The following is a 21,302-nucleotide window of genomic DNA, read 5'->3' as shown; positions in this document are numbered from 1 at the left end:
TTTCCCAATTTCCCCCCCCCCCCCCCATTTTCCTTACATCACTCAAACCTGCAAGTTTAAGTCACGGTGCTCTTACTTGCATTTCCATTTCCTGAGCTACTTTTTTCCTTTTTGTTACAAATTTTCCTATAGGTAATGCATTTTTGTTTTTCTTCCAAATGGATTTATTGAATATTGACTAGAATATTTAATTTAAGCATGTGCCTTTAAAGGCTGATTCCTCCTCCAGCCTGTTTTTTTTTAAAGTGGCTTGAGGTGGAGCTGAGTAGGACACTGCCAAGAAAATTATAAGTAGTGGCCTCAGTTTGCTTAGGAACATCCAGAGCTTGGAGGATGGTACAGTAATGATCTAGGTAACTGATTTAGGCACGTGGAAATCAAGAAAAATAACTGGTTTTTATGGTTTTGTAGCTTTTAGAGACTTATGTCTGTTGAATAAATACTTTTTTTCCTGTAGAAGAAAATCTGCTGCCCACTGAAATAATTTTATGAAGTTACTTTTAAGTTGGAAGTATCTCCTATGAACAAAGTTAAATGTGCCAGTGTGATTTATTTTTGAAAACATAGCCAAGTAAAAGGAAAAAACGTACAAAGTACCATTTCCCTGCCCTGCTTACAACTAAGGAGAATTTGAAAGTGCAATTTAAAAAAATTGGTGAGTTTTGGTATTTATAATTTTGTTTGCTGTGTATTACAAAATGCAGGCTCCTTTGGAAATGTAACATACTGTAAATATTTGTTTTTTAAAATAAAAGATATAGGGAAGAAATGCTGTTTGTTGTATAATTGATCTGCACTAAATGTTCAAGCGGCAATGATGTATAAAATATTACATGATTACTATCAAATGGTGTTTCTTCTTGGCTAATTTTTAGTATATCAGATTGATTTTTTTATATCACATGATATACCTTTCAGAAATCAGTAACCTATTCATTGATTTTATAATTACATTGTAAGTCATTGCTGTTTTTAATGTTACCCTCATTTATATGGGCATTGGGGTACATTCTTATTCAAGAGTTCTGTTTTTTTTCTCTTTTGTTTCAAATCTTAGTCGGAAATAATATCCTAAGTGTGAATTAATTTCCACTTATATCAATGGAGCTTTACAGCCCTCTCTAAGCGGTTTACAGCCTATTGCCCCAACCATCTGGGTCCTCATTTTACTGACCTCGAAAAGATAGAAGGCTGAGTCAACCTTGAGACAATGGGAATTGAACTGCCAAACTGACTTACAACCACAATTGGGACCAGCATTTATATTGCTAAGCAAGGCAGTTGTTATGTGAGTTGCACCCAATTTACAACCTGTTTGCTACAGTTGTTAAGTGAATCATGCAGTTGTTAAATGAATTCAGTTTTCCCCATTGACTTTGCAGGTTGGGAGCTGACTGGGAAGATTGCTAAATGGTTATGTGATCCTGGGATGCTACAACCATTGTAATTACATGCCAGTTGTCAAGTGCCCAAATTACATGACTATGGAGATGCTGCTAGGATCATAAGTCACTTTTTTCAGTTCTGTTATAATTTTGAACAGTGCTAAATAAATAGTTGCAAGTTGAGGGCAACCTGTATTAGAAATTACATTGTGTTTGAAATAATCACTTTTATTTCAGTAATGGCATGTTTTTATTGTATGAGATACAAAAAAGGTTTTGAAATACAATGGTTCTGGTACCATATTTTAAAAATACAGTTTTGAAATGATAAGGGGCATTATAGATTTGACAGATCACATTAATACTCTTGGTTTGAATTATCCTTTTTGGGAAAGGACAGAGAAAATTTTTGTTGCATGTATTTGTGGCAATGGAAGAAAGCAACATATAACCCTGCTAGGATTTTTTTTTTCTTGAGAAAATTGTGAGGCAAGATGCAACAAGTGATATGGCTCATAGAAAAATTAATTAATTATTCCACTGGCCAGTGAGGGAGACTGCAGTCTGGAAATCTTTCTTAAAGTGAATCTGAACATCTTAGAAGTCTCCTATATAGACAGAGTTTTAAAATCATCAGGAGCCTTCTGGGAGCCTTATATGCTGATGTGCGCAGCTTTAAAACTTTCACAAGACTATGGATTCTAAGAAAAGCTGGAACTACGTATATCAGAAGCAGGTTAGCTGAAGGAATAAGTGAGAGGGAATACTTGTAATTTTTCTTTTTGTGTAACTCCACAAAGGCTACATGGCCCTAAGTTCTTGATTGCCTGAGCAGCACCCTACATTCCCCTATAACTGTTGTTGCTGAAACTGGGACACAAATCCTTACCATATTTAGGGAGGAAGCAGATTAAAATTCTAGTGCATGTCCTACCATAAGGTTAATACTGATTTTTTTAAAGTAAGAAACATACAAAAGCTCCCCCTATTCCAAACGAAGAAAAAAAAAACTTCTATTGAGTTTGCCCTTCATTGCCCTTCTACTGTGACCCTTGCACTTCCTAAAATGTCAAATTAACAGGAGGCTGGAGGAGACTACTGCTTTAATGGTTGGGATCAGCCTTCTAAACCTCATCTGCAAATGCTATAGCATGAATAATGTCAGAAGTTCACGAATTATTGCAAGAGACTGACTTGGAAACTAAGTAACTGGGAAGATAAATAGAAATAAGGGTTGTTGACAGCTGATCTGAGTGGCTCAATGCTTCTAATGTAGCCTGTTATAAATGTGAAGACACTCTTGAACTAGTCCGGCAAGATATAGAAGTGGTGTATGGTACGATTTCAAGAAGTCAACCTTCCTAGTCTACTTTACAACTCTGGGAGTATGGATGGACTCCCATCCAAGTACTAACCATTCCAATCTTGCTTAGTTTCTCTGTTGTACAAAATTAGCTAAAGGCTTTTTCCTGTTAAGACCATTGTAATGAAGCTATTGGTATATATTCTCCACTAATAATGTTTTTTAAAGAAAGACACGATTGTTGTTTCAAAGGTCTGCTAACTTCTGTGTGACAGGCTTTATCGAGTGCAGCAGGTATGATTTTGCTAAGGGAGTGGAATAATCTCATTCACATCTTTAAAAAAAAAACCAGAAGTGCTGCTGCTGATTCAGCCCAAGAATGTGATCTTGAGTTGGGATAAATTATTCTCTTTGTGTTGATTAATTCACAGCATGCATACTATTCTTGAAGAGTTTTTTCCCAAAGGATTCATATATATTGTTTTGTTAGGTGTTATATTTCATAATTACTTTTGATTTAACTAATTTTAAAGCTGTATTGGTTTCAAACCAGTATGATTTGTATGGAACATGCTGTAGTTCACAGAAATTCTTGGATAAATTTTTTTCTGAACCAACCTGTACTCAAAAAAGCTGATCATTAGCTTAAAAAGTGTGCGCACATACAGCTGGAGTTACATAATGTGCAAATAATAGGAAACTAGAGCAAAGTGACCGTGTGTGTTTATTATAATTATGATGATGTGGGGTAGTCTTATCTCCTAGTTTGGTACCATTCCAGATTTCTTTTTTTTTGGTACTGCAAATCCTCATAACTAAAAAATATCTGCTTGTGAAAGGCAAATATTGCTGTGAGTTGATTTCCCTCTCTTTGTGCAACATGTGTGATTATTCTTGGGCTTTCTGAATCTCTTGATGCACCTTTAATCACTTATGAGTAGAAGGGCTTGAGTTTCTGGAGTCATGCAAAGCATTTTAAAGATGTACTTTGCAAATATGCTTTTCCAAGCATCTCTTGTTGAACCATTACAGCAAGTCCTGGAAGGGTCACACGGCCATATTGGACACCTTCTGCACTTGTACACATGTACGGATTCCTACTCTGCTGGCAGTTGAAGAGAAGTCTTTATGCAGCCAGGCTCAGAGAAGTGAGGAAAGCTTTCAGAGCAGCTGTGGGAACATTCTAAGGAAGCAGCTGCCTTAAAACCTCAACTAAAACCTTTTTGCATATGCGGACATGTTTTGCAAATCTCCTTTGCAGAATCTTTTGTCTTCCTTCTTTTAGTATGTTCTTTTTCCTGCAGTGAAGAATTCTTCTATTAATTCTATTCTTTATCATCTTCAATTTATCTAGAAATTGCTTAGAAGGATTTTCCATTTAGCCATGTCATTATCCATATCAGAAGACTCAAAAATATATGCAGTATCTGCCTCATCTAATCTTACTATTATTTCACTATTTCAAATTTAAAATAACCTAAGAAAGAAATAGCTTGGAAAAACAAAGTGCCAGTGCCTTGAGATCTCTAAGAATTTCAGAATGCATCATAATTCATAAAATGGTGAAAAGCTGCAATTAATGCTTTGTTTTTTTATTTGTCTAGAAACAAATAGATAAAAAATAGCCCGGAACAGTAAATAGCATTCTGGAGGACTGAAAGAATGACAGCAACCTTATTAGATTGCTTCCTGAAAAATGGGTATTTAATGGCTGACCTCATATCATCCTATGAAAATGAATCCATGAGGAATCAGGATAGACAAAGGATTTTTTTAAAAACAGAATCAATAATTAAATTTTGAAATTCACTACAGTATGTTGTGCTGGTTACCAGCTTGGCTGATTTCAGAAAAGGATTGGAACGATACATGGAAGTAATGGGAATCAGTGCCTTTTAGCCTTGATGGCAGTTTGACTGGCTCTAAAGGCCATTCCTAGAAGACTAGTGGGCTTCCTTGTTGACCATTATAAGAACAGACTGTAAGACTAAATGGGCCAGGGACCTTATGCTTATGTGCTTACCATTGCAATTTTGTAAATAAGCAAATCCCTCCTCATTATTACTGTTTTGGCGGAGAGTGCTTGTGACATTTCCCCCAAATTTTTCTCAGTTGTCCAATCAGTTGCCTTCCTTAGTTTTTATCAACAGTATATCTGTTTAAAGTGGACGTTCACAGAATTTCAGAGTTGTTGAGAGTTGTTGGCATACAAATTTAATACATTATTATTATTATTAAAAATAGACTTGTATATAAAAATTCTGGGCTGTGGATTTGGCATGGCTTCAAATGATCCAGCATGTTTCCTTTCAGTTCTAACTCTGGAGGCTAAAATTTCTATTTTTGCCCAGAGCAGAGCCCCAAGGCAGTATTTCGTTATTAACTGTCAAAAGCAGTTAATGCTTAATAAAAGTCTGCTGGTCTCAGTGGAGCTCAAACAGACCTAAACTAGCACAAATGATAGGTAGACATAATTGCCTCGTACAAAGTGGGGTGGAAAAGGAATGATGGTGTGAGGAGCAGGAAGTCAATTTGGCCCTGAAAATAAAACTATGTTGGAAATATTAGAGTGCTATGGAAATGTAGCTTGAAATTTCCAGCATGGAAATAGTAAGAATTAGTTTTAGTATTAATGTCACATCTCCCTTATCTTATGCTCCATCTCTACATAATGCAAAATAAAACAGTTATCTAGTGGGACCCAGGAGGATGCTTTCTCTGTCACGGCACCTGCCTTTGGAACAGCCTTGAGATCTGGATAGTCCTAACCCTGTTAACCACCTGGAATGCCTTGAAGATCTGGCTTTTCCCTCAGGCTTTGGGGGCCAAGATATTAGTGAAGCCTGGTGTATGTTTTGTTCAAGTGATGTGAAGGAGTTTAATGAGGATCCTCAGTTATTTTGAATTGTGTATTGCCTTATGGCTTCTATATTATGTTATTTTATGTTCATGTTTTGTAAGCTGCACAGAGTGATTTGGTTAAGGGCAGACATATAGTATAAATAAATACGAATGAACAATTATTTTCTGTACAAACCTGCTTAATTAAATCCAGTTGTAGTCAAAGAAAATACCCAAGATTCTCCTGTAAGATTACACTCCTTAAGTAAATCTCTTCAATTAAAATCTATAAGGATTCCTTCCAGGTATGTTTGTTAACTATCTGGATCCCTAGAAATGACAGCAGTTTTGTTTAAACCATGTTTTGCATAATGTATGTGTAATATATGTAATACCTTCCTGCAAAAACTATTCAAGATAACCAAGAACATAAAGATACTAAAATAGAAGACATATAAAATAATAGAAGCATCTGTATTGAATGGAAAACATGCTGGAATGAAATGCTACATTGGAAGCATGTAGGATAAAAATGTGAACATAATTATCCAAGGATTTAATCTTAATGGAGGGGCAAAAACAACAGATGCTATTTTGCTACTCCTAAGATAAACATGACTGCAATGGAACATTTTGATAGTGTATGTGTGCAGTGGTGAGTTTGCCTTGTGACCTGCAGTCATTTAACAACTTTGTCCACTGGAAAGGCTATTTACTTTGTACTGCTTAAAAGTAAATACCTAGTTAATAGATCATTTGCTTAGGTAAACTTCAGAACTGTTGGGGGGGGGAACGTATTTTCCTGAGAGTAAACTCACTAAGGTTAGTGGGATTTATCTTTGAGTAGAATGCACAAGTTAAAGTTGTACTTTTCTAGAACATAGCATCATATGGCTGGAGGAGACCTTGGAGGCCTTCTAGTCCAATCCCCTGCTCAAGGCAGGAGACATTATATTTTCCAATATTTACTTGAGCTGTTGACCTGGCTTTTAGTTTAATGAATTTATGGCATTCAGATGAAGTTTTGGGGACTCTTCCTGAAAACCTTAGCACACGGGTGTCAAACCTGCCATGTCACGTGACGTGTCGTGACGTATTGCGACTCTTTTTGCATTGCTGGCAATGGGGTGGGCGCGGCTTCGGTATGATGAAACTGGCCCGCAGGCCGGCAGTTTGACACGCTTGCCCTAGTGGTTTCTTGTAACCTAGATCTATATAAATGGCATTTATACAGTACGTTGCTCACTCAAGCATCTACATTCAGCTCGTGTGATTGCTTTCTGGTTCCCCCCCCCTAAAAAGGGAAATGGTTGAAACCACTAGGTGTAAACAAAACAGGTAAAATTATAGCAGCCATAAAAGATTGTATAGAAACCTATATTGGATTAGGGGTGGGAAGAGAAGAAATTTTCCAGATTATCTGCATTAGGGGTAAACAGGGTCTGTTTAGTATTGGGCGGGATATCATGAGGAATGCTCAGTAGGTCAGAAGTTGGAACAGTATTCTGGAAGAAGACAGTGGTAAATTCTATCTAAATTATTGCCAAGCAAATTACAAGGACATGCCATGCATCAGTCAGAAGTCAAACTCAGCATGGAGTATTTACTCTTATATGCTACAGTAAAACTTTCCCCTGATCTGATGACCTTCAGAGGAATAGAATAGAATAGAGCTGGAAGGGACCTTGGAGGTCTTCTTTTCCAGCCACCCCACTCAAGCAGGAGAACCTATACCATCTCAGACAAGTGACTGTTCAGTCTCTTCTTAAAAACCTCCAGTGATGGAGCGCCCACAGTTTCTGAAGGCAAGTTGTTCCATTGGTTAATTGTCCTCACTGTCAGGAACTTTCTCCTTAATTCCAGATTGCTTCTCCCTTTGATCAGTTTCCAATCATTATTTCTTGTCCTGCCCTCTGATGCTTTGGAGAATAATTTGACCCCCTCTTCTTTGTGGCATACTGGAATACTGCTATCATATCACCCCTATTTCTTCTTTTCTTTAGACTAGCCAAACCCAAGTCTTGCAGCTATTCTTTATATGTTTTAGTCTCCAGGCCTTTGATCATCTTAGTTGCTCTTCTCTGAACTTTTTCCAAGTTGGCTTCCAGTTCTCATATTCTCAGTCAGTATGACTGGTGACTACTGGGGTTCCTTTACACAAAACTTAGTAAAAAAAATAGAAAGAGGCTCTTCTATTTCATCCTTATCTTGCATTCACTGTACTTACATCTTCATGACATGGTAGATCTTGTGTGATCATTGCAATTGCTTGTTCAAATCTGTGGATCCCGAGTTCCTCATACAATTTGTAATGATGTCTTAAGGATTTCTACCAATCTAAAACCATAGTTGTACTGACAGTTGAAGAAAGCACCTAGCTGACTTCGTTTGTTCTGGAAATTGCTAATCCATGTTAACCTGGCTGGCATTGAATGGAAGACCACCAGGAATGACCTCCTTTGGGAAGTCAGGAGGAAAAAATGCACAAAGCGGTGATGGGAAACCACTTCAGCATTGCTGCCAAGAAAACTACAAGGTGTGTCCATGAAGTCTTCAGAAACTGAAGGAACTCTGCAACATCCTTTTCTTCATATGTCATGGCACTACAACTATAATTAGCTATAATGTCTGTGTTATGTGTGAGAGTTTAAGACTGATTTTGCATTGCCTGCAATTGCACATAGGCATCACCACATGCCTACACTGCAAAGGGATTAATGGGTAAGTGTAGGTTGCAGATGGCTGCAGACCTGTCAACATCCCAACTGTGCATCGTTTGGAGATGCATATCCTGCATGTTGATTGGTTGATCTGACTTCCTGTTTTGTGCTTTGCTGTTTAAGTGCCCCCAATCCAGAACAGTACATTTGCAGAAATATAAGTGGAACACCTATATAACCATTCCTGAATGAGAGATGCATATCTTCCCTGATGTGTGGTGCCAGAGAAGTCTGCTCAACTCTTTACTTATTTTGTTTCATTAAAACAATAGGGGTGGTGGCTTTGTTTAGCATAGAAAATTGTCTTTTTCCCACTAACTTGAACCTTATGCTTTTCTTCAAGTCTTTTCTCTGATTAAGGCACACCTTATCAGAACTAAGAGCAGGATCTGATGGAACACAATGCAGCAACTTTTAGAATGCTAAAAACTGATTACTGACTAGGAAAAAGTCCTTTTCTTCTTTTCTTGACCACATATAAAAGAATACATACTTACCACTTATACATTTAGCTTGGCTTCAGTATTTTAGAAATATTTCTTCCAAAATATTTTTGAGTGGCGAGTCATCATCATTCTAGAGCATTGTCTCCATGGATAACAATGATCAGTGACAATGGAACAGTCTCAGTTGCCTCTATTAACAGATTTGCTGCTCTATAATAAAAACCTTTGACTCTTTCTTGGTGATCCCATATAGCAATAGAATAATGGATTAGCTTCCTTTTTCTGCAAATAACCATTTTGCTGTCCATTTAGAAGTGAAACAGCTTTAGCAAACTGGATGGGAAGATCTAATCCAGCCAGTTGGCCAGAAGATCTCCATTCTGAATTAGCAATAGGTAGAATATATTTATTACATTTATACCTGTACTGTAAAAATGCCAGTTATCCAATTCCATAGTAAAAAGAGCAACTCCTCAAATTTTAAATAGATATCAAGTTAACACTGGGTAAAAGTAAGCAGAAATGGCTCCTGAATAAAATTGTAATTAATTTAAAAATGTAATTTAGAAATGTAATTTATGAAAGCAAACTAATGCAGAAAAAGCCAAGATCTGTTTACATGTCTGTTTAAGTGACGAGGTTTTGCCTGAGAATGTGAGATCATCAATCAAGGAAGATAATTGTCAAGCCTCATTGTCTGAATCCTAATGGTGTTGACATTTTCCTTATTATTAGCGTGGTGGCTCATAGGGGATAGTGTCTTAGTATTGCATCGCTCCCTATGAGAAATTTATCTTCATGTTTTGGCACACCTGAGTATACATAAACCATTCTTTTGATCATAATCCTAGGCTGGACTAACTTGCATAGTGTTTACAGATTTACCAGTTCAATCAATTACAATACTAATATTAGATCTACATAATTATTAGTTTGTTATTTGTGAACATACATTTAACAAATGTCCAGCTTGCTTTTTAAACAGGAAAAGAAGCTGGTGTGGTTTCTTAAAATATATAAATGAATACCATAACTTTTTTTATTTGTTTGCCAAAAAGGTGGGTAAGCTCTGTATTATCCAATCACCTGTAGCTGATTTTTCTCCACCCCCTGAAGGCAAGCAGCTTCACACAACCTAATCTTTCAATTTTTTAAAACGCAGTTATCTAAGTAAAATCTTCCTACAGCCTGCCTCTTCCTTACCCTCTCTGTGCCTGAGAAATACAGAACTTGAATATTATTGTCAGGTAAGTAAAGATTGGGTCAAAATAAATCTTATGTTGAAACAAAGTACAAACAAAATACTTTGCTGGAGGTTCTCTTCCACTCAGCCACTGAATGTGGAATGCTGGCCCCTGATAAAAAAATTGTTTTGTTTTTTTAAATGATGTTTTCTTATTAACGTAGGTTAGAAATGTAACCTATAGCATGTTAATATTCTAGTATCATTTTGTGTAAACATTCAAAAGAAGCAACAATTAATGTTTTAATCCTGGAAGTTTAAATTTTCTCTAAGTACCGGTATGCTGCAGCTAAATTTATTCAAAGATACTGTTGGAATGATTTAAAAGTTCTGTGAATTTTTTTTATAATGTTACATGCAGTGTTTTGTAAAGGAACATTTTAAGTTCACATTAGTAGATGGAGACTGTACTTCCAAGAACATTTACTTGGAAATCTGTTTTACTAACCTCTGTGAAACTAACTGGAGAGAATTTCTTTTTACAATTACACAATAGATATTTTATAGTAGCACTTAGTAAGGTCAATAAATGTGTTATAATGTACAAACAATTTAGTAAATACTTTAAGAAAGACAATAGCTTAACAAATGAACTTTGTGAGTAAATACTGTACCTCAGACTAGCTTTTCTTCTGTAACTTAAAAATGGGATTGGTGAGGTTGAAAGGTATGGGAAAAGAGAATGCTTAGGACCTAACTTTTGTTAAAAAAAATTGATGGATTATGGGAAGGAGAGAGATGTTTACTAATCATACACATTTTATAGTAACACCCTTGATTCATAGAGCCATAAAACAGTCACATTAATTGCCTTCCCTTGCAAAGAATTATATGTAGAATTATGAGAGTGTTTGTACAATTATATTTTACTATTCATGTTTCCTTCCTTATTGCAGGATTGTGGGATCCTTTGGGATAGATTCTGGAAGGATGAGAATCTGTTCCAGTAAGAGAGATTGAAAAAATGATGCTACAGATTATAGTTTAAGATATTTATTTTGTATACTAGAAAATTTTTGCTACAAATGCTATTTTTGAGAGCAGGTATCTAATATTTGGAAATGGAAAGCAACAGCATTATTTATTTTACATGTTTGGAAGTTCCATGCTAGGGAGAAAGAGGAAACAGTAGCTAAGCAGTTTAAGGGCATTGGATTAGAAAGATTGAAATCTTAGTTCTAATCCAGATTTAGGTATGGAAGCCCACTTTGGACCAGTCAGTCTATCTCATCTTCAGAAAAAAGACAGTGGCAAACTACTTTGGAAAATGTTGTCCAGAAAACTTCATGGACTAGTCTATGTAATTGCCAGGAGTCAATATTGACTCAAAGTCCCCTTTTAATTTCAGCTTGTTATGATAACTGTGTAGATTATATAATAGCTAAGGGCGATAACATTTATTTTAGTCATACTTAAATGGTAAAGTTGCAATAATAAACTATTTATTATAATTTATTATAATTATATATTATAATTTATTATATTATTATAAGCTACAACAGAGAAAAGAACACATAAGCTGTTTTGTAGTAGAATCATAATCTTTTCAGGTTATAATTGTGATATAGACTTTATCTCATTTACCCACCCAATTAAATTTATTCAGGTAAAGAAATAATCTGTTCTATAATCATAGAGAAAATATATATGGTTTTGCAATCACACTCTGAAAAAGGAGGCAGGTGTGTGTGTGCGTATATCAGAAAACATTTATGTGCAGCATCACTTCATCACTTCGATGAAAGGAGCAAGATCATGAAGACTCTCATGAAAGCAGGCATATGTTGACTTAATAGAAAACATTTTTCTTTGACCCCCCGTAATGAAAAAGAGTAGATTATTGTAACATGGTTGAATAAAACTAATCAAGATGTTGGTAATGCATATAATGTGATCCTTTAGCCTGGTCCATTTTGAAAGACTTTGGCATTATGGATTATAAATATTTCCTCTTTCTGTACTAATTGAGAAAGTTTTCTCTTAGTCAGTGACATATCTCCAAATGCAATTGCAAATAAAGCAGATCTTAAAGCCATTTCACACACTGCTGTTTTTTGGGAGCATCTATGGATGCATACATTGTAGGGGAGACTTGTTTTGATAGATACAGTGGATTACTGCTTATGAAAAGGTTGTGAATTTGAAAAACCATAATAGGAGAGATTAGACTGAATGCTGATCCATCAGTTGTCTTCTTAACCTTCAACATGTTAGCATTATGAAGTACAATAAATGAAATTTCATAATCATAATTTAGGTATATTTTCAGTGGTCAGAAAGTAAGTGAAAGTAAGAATAATCCCTTAATTTTGTGCTATTTCTTAGTATAGTGTGTAAAGTATTTTTTCTTAACTATATCAAACCTTTGATTAAATGGGTCTTGGTTTAGCAGACTCTGGGCACAATGGATAAAATCTGACTCTATATTGTATGGTTCTGTCCATAATTGTACAGAACAGCAAAACCTTACTATTTCAAATTTGTACAAAATATATCAAGTATTTTATTTAAAATCCTATTTGGATGTAACATAAATTTGGGTTTTAAAGATACCCTTCTCCTCCATTAAGTTTGTTAAAACAAGGTTCACTGTATACAAATGGTTGTATGAATCTGAATATGATATTTTGGGTTCTTTGTTTTACAGTCATCTCTTTCATTTTTAGGCTTTTTCATCCAACATGACCGGTGGCCCAGCCTTGTCATTTGCTCGGTGCCTGCTGAGAAGAAAAATTGTCACCGGGGACAGTCTTGAAGATTCAAAGCTATGCCGCTGTTTATCAACTGTGGATCTTATCGCTTTAGGAGTAGGAAGCACCCTTGGTGCTGGTGTTTATGTCCTTGCTGGAGAAGTTGCAAAAGCAGATTCTGGACCTAGTATTGTACTTTCTTTCCTCATAGCTGCCCTAGCTTCGGTCATGGCCGGACTTTGTTACGCAGAATTTGGTGCTCGGGTCCCCAAAACTGGCTCAGCCTATCTGTACACATATGTAACTGTTGGTGAAATCTGGGCTTTTATCACTGGCTGGAATCTCATTTTGTCCTACGTTATAGGTATGTCTGAAAGTTGTCAGGTTTATAAGGAAAGTCAATGCAGCCTTTTGGCTTTGGATCCTGGCTGCTGTTGACTAATTTGAGTAAGCCTCTGCTGTTTTTCTCTGATGAGAGAGCCAGAGGGAGAAAGAAGCAGAGACAGAGCTTCTAGACATACTCTGAAATGCATTTGACCTTTCACTGTCTGTTGGCAATGGTGAAGATAGGACAGAACGCAGCAACCAGCAATATGAGAGGGGTTTTAACTCACTATGTATTAGGATGATGACATAGAAATGATACGTGAACTAAGTAGAGGATACTTCAATTTCAAATATAGGTCTTGAATTCCAATAGAAGTTCTGGAAACCAAATACATTCAACAGGTTGATTCTTAGTACATAGAGTTGAATATAGCATATATGTTTGACATATATGATTTTTCAGGCACAGTGTGAATCAACAAATTGTGGGTATGTGGGATTTAAAGTATAAAAGTAGCAGATTGCAAAAGATACTTCTGTATTTTCTGATTGTTATTTGAAGCAGAGTGTTCATGTATTACATGCCATGCTGAAGAGGGTGTTGGGAAGCTTTTCTAAATAGTATGACACAAATCAGTAAAGTTGTGGAGCTTTGCAAACTGATACATTAAATTTTTCCTCATCTTGATCAGTATCTCATCAAGCATTATTTTATCAATCAGTTTTAATTGCAGATTAAACGATTATTTATTTCAGTCAGTTATTAAAGCTATTTGTTGTGGAATAGATGTGGATCATTAATTTACATCTTGGAAAAGATCCAAGATTATTGATAGTGTGGTTACAGTCCCTATTTTTTCTCTTCCAGGATAGATAGAGCTTCACTTTTTCTTAATTCTTCTCTTTTTTTCTTTTTTAAAGAGACATTAATTTGACCTGGATATTGTTCTGTTAGAGAAGGAGCTTTTGTATGATTCAAGATACATTCAGTATAGTGTGCAGCTGATCTGTTAGTCATTCATATATATTATTTAAAAGTTTAAAGCTAAAAAATGTTCTATTAAACATTACTCTTTTTTTCCACTTTAAGTAGCACTCATTAGTTACCTGATAATTCTTCTGATAAAATAATTCTACTGATTAAAAAAGACTCTATCCTGTTTGGATTAACGTTACCTCCCCAATATTTGGTCAATAAATTGCAATGTTAGGAAATACCTACTTATGTAACCCAATGTGAAATATCAGAGAAGTGAAACAATGCTGTAAACTCTTATCCCTTAGAGTGGATTGCACTTGTGTGTATGTACTAAAGATATGCAGCCTATTTCAAGTTTCAACTGATTTTTTTATCAGCAGTGTTTGTTTTCACTTTCAAAGTCAAAGTCATGCTTTGACTTTAAAAAGTTTGTTTTGATATTCATCTGAATATATATTATAGAGTAAGATTACTTTTAAAAAATTGCAAGCAAGGACTATGTTTATGCCCCTGTCTACTCCAAAGCAGCTTGTCCTAATTACTTATAAAGTAAATTATTTCTATATATATTCAAGTGAATTGCCAACAGGCTGTAGGTAGTCCTCATAACCCCTGTGCTATTCACCACTGAAATTTGGTAGAGTAGTTTGGTCTCAATATTTGGCAATGATAGAATTGCAGTGTGCTTCTAGAATTCATGATGTGTCCATGTTGTTTCCAGAATTTTGAGTTTTTATTTATTTATTTTTCCCATGACCATTTATGCAATCTAGGCCACATAAAAAGTTAGGCATCTTTAAAATATGAATGAATATTTTATTTGTAGTGTTTATTTGATATCATTTTAGTATGATGGTTCAGGCATAAGACTGGAAAGTTTTTTTGAAATTAGTGTGATAACATAATTACAAAATGCCATCACAACTTTAAAAGACTGAATTGAACAGTACTTTTGTGTCATTTGCCAAATATATCACATTTTGTTGTTTATCGCAAAGGTACTTCAAGTGTTGCAAGAGCATGGAGTGGAACCTTTGATGAACTTCTTGGAAAACAAATTGGTTATTTTTTCCGAACCTACTTCAGAATGAATTACTCTGGCTTAGCAGAATATCCAGATTTTTTTGCAGTCTGTCTAATATTACTCTTAGCAGGTACAGTACTTTTAATGTTCATTTTTCTATGACCATAATGTTTGTTAAATGAAAAATGTGTTTTATAATATGTATTGCTAGATTCACACAAAGTTATAGTGTGGTGTACAAGAATACCAACTGATTTAGGTAATTGCAGTCAAAAGTCTAATCTTGTGCTGCAAATCTGTGAATCAGTCCTTATTTCAAAGGTATAATTATACCTGGATTATTCTTTTGAATTAAAAGTAAAGTGGTTAATTTTGCTCTTTTAGGGTAAGAGCTGTTTTGGACCCTTTATTTGTCAATGATTGTGTTTGGGGTTTCTCTGTATAATCACCAAATACACAATTGTATGCAGGTTCCTCATTTAGCAATCACAACTAGGACTGGCAACTTTGTTGTTAAGCAAAGCGGTCACTAAGTAAAATCGCAATTGTGCTTATGATCTTACTTCAGTTTTCCTTTGCTTTACAGATCTGCAAAGTTCATAATGGGAAGATTGGTCATAAAATCATTTTTTTCATCACCATCATAATTATGAATGATTATTATAAACAGGACAGTTGCTAAACAAGATCTATTTGTATTCACTGCAGCTCAAAACTCACTGTTGACTACAGTGTGAATAATGTATTATTTGCATCTGATGATATTACTGGCCTATCTTCATATGTTTTCCACAGTTCTTCTGGCTTGGAGGTTAAGTGGTAGTATTACAGGAAGCAGACATTATGCATCTACGCCCAGTAGAGGCTTGCATTATGCATATAGACAGATATGTTATTGTATGTCTGGTCAGGTATAATAATTGTATTAGGAACATTAAGAGATCTTGTTTTGACTAAAACATCTCTTTTATAGGACTTTTATCATTTGGAGTAAAAGAATCTGCATGGGTAAATAAAGTCTTCACTGCTGTTAACATCTTGGTTCTGCTCTTTGTTATGATTTCTGGCTTTGTGAAAGGCAACATTAATAACTGGAAGAGAACTGAAGAATTTCTGATAAACTACACTGCAGAAATAAAGTAATATGGGTTTTCTTGTTTTATATTTCCTTTCCTTCTCTCATCTTTTCTGTTCTGAGAGCATTTACAGATCACACTAAACTAAGAATTAGGAATCTCTGTCCATATCCCAGATTTAGTTCACGTAGTCTCCCCCCTAAAGATGGGTGGAGGCTATCAAAATGCTATTTCTCATATTTGATATCTGTTGACAGAGAATGTAAGGAACAGGAATTGCAGATAAATTAGAAGTTATGGGTCATGGAGTAGGCTGTGATCCAATCCAATAACGTTATTTCTTAGGAACGTAGTACGACCAGACTTTCTTTGGAAGGCAATGGTTTAATTCCTCTTTTTTTTCTAATCAGCCAGAGATGACATTCCTTTTTTTATTTTTTATTTTATTTCATATAAATTGGGAATCATAAAATAAAAGATAATAGCTCCTATCGAACTATAATAGTTGGTAGCATCTAGCTGAGTGTGGGTGATTTTGAAATACTAAGAAGTTTGCGATTTGGGTGGGAAACTAAGGAAATCCCAGGGCTGAGGGCTAGATTGGAAAATTTAAAGTCTTTAAAGAAGGCAGTGGCAAATCATTTTTATGTAATTGCCAAGAAGACTACATTGACGTATCTGTGAAGTTACTGGGGTCATCCTTGAGCCAAGGAAGATTTTTAATAATAACAGATCCTATTAATAATTAAAATTATGTTACTTTCTTGTTCCAATTTAAAAATAAATGCAGAAAGTTACATAATATCTAATTTTATTAGCTATTTAATTCAGAAATTTACCCAAATGAAACTGTGGTTTGGTGTTTTGCTTCAAGTAGCATAAGGTGTGGGGATGGCTTAAGGGGCAAGTATGCTACTTTTGCAGTCTTCATGTTTTTGTGTGTGCATGTTTTTGAATTGTACATGCTAAATTACAGTTTAATGGATTGGATCCCTCTTGAAAAATAAAAGGAAGGGAAATATATTGTATTCCTATTTACTTCATACAGCAAAGTTTTGACTGAAGTTACCACCATATTAACCTGGATATGGGAAATACCCAGGACTACTGAGCAGACAGAAGATGGGACCAGGTTCAATCAGTCACTTCAGATCTTCCACCTTTACTTGGGGAAGATACAAATAACACTAGTCTCTATTTCTCCATTTTGTCACCTTATCACTAAAACTGGGAAGAAGCCTGTGAATTATAATGCACTCTAAGCTTTGTAGTGTGACTCTTTTTTTATTTGATAAGTCTTAAAATTATAACTGTTATGGAAAGTCTGCTACAGATCTGCAATCCGTTTTATGACAGTAATGTGTGGCCCTCCATCTAGGTATGAATGGTGAAAATTTGCAGGATTATAGAAAAAAAACAATTATTTTAGTCAGTATTGGTATTTTAGCAGAAATGGAAAAGAAACATTTCATTTCTATTGTGAGTCTTTGTCAGCTACATTGCCTTATGAAGTGGAGTTGAAGATTTGTGAAGAAGGCAGGAAACTAATGATATTGCTGGACTAACACCACCAATCTATGTAGTGCCACAACTATGAAAAGATAATAATTGCTTTAGGATTGTTTGATAATTACAATAGGTGACAAATCTAAAATTGTTCTAAATTGTTAATTGTATATTTAGAAATCTATCATCCTCTGAGAATGTGACAAGTATATTTGGAGTTGGTGGCTTCATGCCATATGGCTTTACCGGAACACTAGCCGGCGCTGCAACCTGCTTTTATGCCTTCATAGGATTTGATTGCATTGCAACTACTGGTGAGCTTTTAAAATTGTGATGTTTTAATAGAAATTGTTAGATAGATAGATAGATAGATAGATAGATAGATAGATAGATAGATAGGTAGGTAGGTAGGTAGGTAGGTAGGTAGGTAGGTAGGTAGATAGATAGATAGATTGTATTCTTAGTTAATATGTCCATTTTCCATACACTTTATAATTTTTATAAATAATTCAAAGTGGTGAAAATAACTAATACGCCTTCCTCCTCCTATTTTCCCCACAGCTAGCCTCATATCTTGATAGTGAATGCACGCATGTTATGCTCTTTGTTATACAATAACTCAAGTTTAAGTAACATTACCAATAAATTTGAGATTTCTGTCTGAGATGTTGTTAGTTGCTCTTAGGACCATGTTGGATGAATGTGCGGATCTTTTCTGCTTTAAGGGGCAATCCTATATTTTATGCAGATACAGGTCCAACTGAATTTCTTGTATGTGAAACTTTCTTTGGAGTAAAATATATTACTTCGCTCCATTGAAGGAGCAAGGCTGCAAGCTTCATATTTTCACAGCAGCAGTGATAAATACAGGATTAGCTGCCCTTTAAGAAAAAAATACAGGCAAGGGAAGAAGGTTGGAAAGGTAGATTTGCTAATTTATATGATTTCCTCTTGGAAAAAGGCAGTAGATTTCCCACAGATAAGCCATTGCATTACATTCTCCTCCTCCTCCTCCTCCTCCTCCTCCTCCTCCTTCTTCTTCTTCTTCTTCTTCTTCTTCTTCTTCAAAGTTGGAAGGGACCTTCTTAACTGCTACTACAGGAAGAACAGCAAAACAACATACTATTGAAAGAGCTTTGTTACTCTGTGCAGTTCTTTTTTCCTCTATAAAGATTATTTATATACTTTCCCAATGCCAATCATATCCAGGTTGCAATTGCCAACACATTTACTTATTAGTTAGTCTTAGATCTCACCTTTTTGCATTTTTTCTAAAAGATAGCCCATAAACAGATTTCCATTTTATCTCCACAACAGCCTTTGTTTGTGATTTTCCTGAGAGAGATTGACTGGCCCAAAGTCAGTCAGTGAGTTTAGAGAGTAGAAATGACCACAGTGAGTCTTCTGAATAAACATGTTTGAGTTATGTGCTCTAAATCAAATACATAAGCATATTGCCATGCTAAATTTAGCCAAGAATATTTTTAGCCATTGCAACCAGATGTATGTTTTCCAATAGATTTAGATAATTATTCTTGTTTTGGGTACATATTCTAGATGTTTCTTTCTTATTGCCTTTTATTATTTGAATACTATATTCAACATGTTCCACATTTGATAGTCACTGTAATTGCATTTATTTTCTCCTTGTAGGGGAAGAAGTCAGGAATCCTCAGAGGGCCATTCCTATTGGAATTGTATCATCTCTACTTGTCTGCTTTCTGGCCTATTTCGGAGTTTCAGCTGCTTTGACACTTATGATGCCATACTATTTACTTGATGAGAAAAGTCCTCTCCCTGTAGCATTTGAGTATGTTGGATGGGGTCCAGCAAAATACCTTGTAGCCGTCGGATCTCTGTGTGCTTTATCAACAAGGTAAAATAAGGAAAAATAAACAATTGTCAGAAAATAATTTAGTGACAAAATAAGACTTCTTAAATTGTTCATTACATGTATAAAGCAGGGTAAATAATATAATGTGTTCTACTTCAAATCCTGATGTGTAACTTAAGTTATTAATCTGTATGCTACTTAGTATGAAGAAGTCAGTGAATGGACTGTTTAATTATTCAGTCAATCATAGTCTGATGAATATAGTCTAAGCATTATACAGGGTTAATACAAATATTCATAGTGGATAATATTAATACATTACAGCCCCTTTGTTCAGCCCCAGTTTTTTTTAAATAACACATTGAAAAGATCTTCTAAAAAGTGCAGCAGTTTTTAGCAGTTCAGCTAAAAAGGAGCAGTTCTTTTCAAAATTATTCAATTGAAATTCCTAAAATATTTGCTTTTAAGTGTATGCTTCCAATAATTGCATCAGATTTAGAACTCTGAAACTGTATTCTAGCTTCATTGCCTGCTAATACAGTTTGTCCTGTCTGAAACTAAGTTTCAAAGAAACCCAATAATTTTACAGTTTATTGAAACCAGTCTTCCTATTTAGTTTAAAGTAAATGTGGTTTCAATTGATATCACACAAAAATCTGAATTTGTTTTAGAGGATTATTTTCCCTGTAAAATAGACATCAATTTTTCTATCTTATTTGCTACCATAATTACTGCACAATATTCATTTAGTGTACTTTGGAATTTTTTTGAAGCAGGTTTTTGGACTTGGTGGTAAAATTGTATGTTTTTCCCTGGCAAAACACAACAAATGAAAACATTTTTTTTCATATGTCGTTGAAAGATAGGAAATGTGATAGGTTAAAGTGACAATTCTGCAGCAAAATACCGGAAATACACATCTTGGCTAGTTTTTAACTTGGATAAAATGTAGTAACTTCTACACTCACTACCATAGATTCCCCAAAATTTTATTCAGTTTTGAATTATTTTTTTTAAAAAAACAATGATTTTCCATAACATTGAAGATTGACTTTAAAAATATTCACCATAGCAATACTTTAAATACTCATATGTGCAAATTTCAAATTCAACATTTTGGTTAAAATAAGCAATATTGTGCTGGCTTCCTAATGCTTCTATATGCCTGTTTGCTAATAACGCTGAGGCTGTTAGCCAATATATTTTAAATTGGCATATGATGTCAGTAGGTGTAAGCAATCTTTTCAGCATGCTAATATTAATCAAGTCACTCATTCTAATGTAGACATGATATTCCTAATATACAAACCATAACTGGAAGATTATAACTTGTACTAATATTATGGTATAGTCTCCATTTCTCTTGCTTAGATTGTTCTAACTATAATGTTTCATTCATTTATTTCTTAATATTAAACAATATTGTCCTTATAACCAGATTTTAATTGCACTGACCTTGTAAATGCTGGTTAATTGACACAAATATTGCAGAATGGTACTCCTTGGAAATGTTGTAATGGAGGCATGTAAGTTTGTGTCATAGTAGTCTTAATCATAGTTATTTTAAACCACAGTAGTTTTGTTATTTTATTCCATTATGTGGTATATAGTATATAGACTATTCATTTCTTTTAAAATAATGTAGATGTTTGTATAGTCAAAGAATAAGACGTATAACTCTTTTCTTAATTATGCACTATTGTCATATAAGCCATAATAAGGAGAAATAAACCTAAAGTGGAAATGCATAAAGTTTGCTGTTGGTAGGATTACTCTTTATTTAAGGTAATGTAGTAGATCATTCTATTTAAAAAGAATGGCATGTCATTTCAAATTATTTATATATATATTGTTATTGATATTTGATAAGGACGTAATCATTGCAGGGATATTTGTTGCTTGTTTTTAATTCTGCTGCCTGATGCAAT

The 21,302-nt window shown here is 34.7% G+C and overlaps 1 protein-coding gene across 3 annotated transcripts in view; it reads left to right on the top strand.

The window, feature by feature from the left end:
• SLC7A2 (solute carrier family 7 member 2) overlaps positions 1 to 21,302 on the top strand; it is a 39,625-nt gene that overhangs the window by 8,322 nt on the left and 10,001 nt on the right. For 2 of the 3 annotated variants that reach the window (XM_015830946.1, XM_015830940.1), the window contains exons 2-6: positions 12,605 to 12,992; positions 14,933 to 15,088; positions 15,932 to 16,097; positions 17,718 to 17,854; positions 19,194 to 19,416. In XM_015830946.1, the coding sequence (XP_015686432.1) occupies positions 12,620 to 12,992; positions 14,933 to 15,088; positions 15,932 to 16,097; positions 17,718 to 17,854; positions 19,194 to 19,416 (1,055 nt within the window). In that variant the 5' untranslated portion in view covers positions 12,605 to 12,619. Of the gene's footprint in view, positions 1 to 9,909; positions 9,943 to 12,604; positions 12,993 to 14,932; positions 15,089 to 15,931; positions 16,098 to 17,717; positions 17,855 to 19,193; positions 19,417 to 21,302 lie in introns of those variants that run through there. The other variant, XM_015830933.2, reaches the window with a different exon arrangement.

This window comes from Protobothrops mucrosquamatus, unplaced genomic scaffold (genome assembly GCF_001527695.2).
Source record: "Protobothrops mucrosquamatus isolate PMUCROS unplaced genomic scaffold, P.Mucros_1.0 scaffold_252, whole genome shotgun sequence".
In the NCBI taxonomy this organism is placed as follows: domain Eukaryota; kingdom Metazoa; phylum Chordata; class Lepidosauria; order Squamata; family Viperidae; genus Protobothrops; species Protobothrops mucrosquamatus.
Note: the sequence above shows the minus strand (reverse complement) of the source record. Positions and strands in the feature narration are given on the sequence as shown.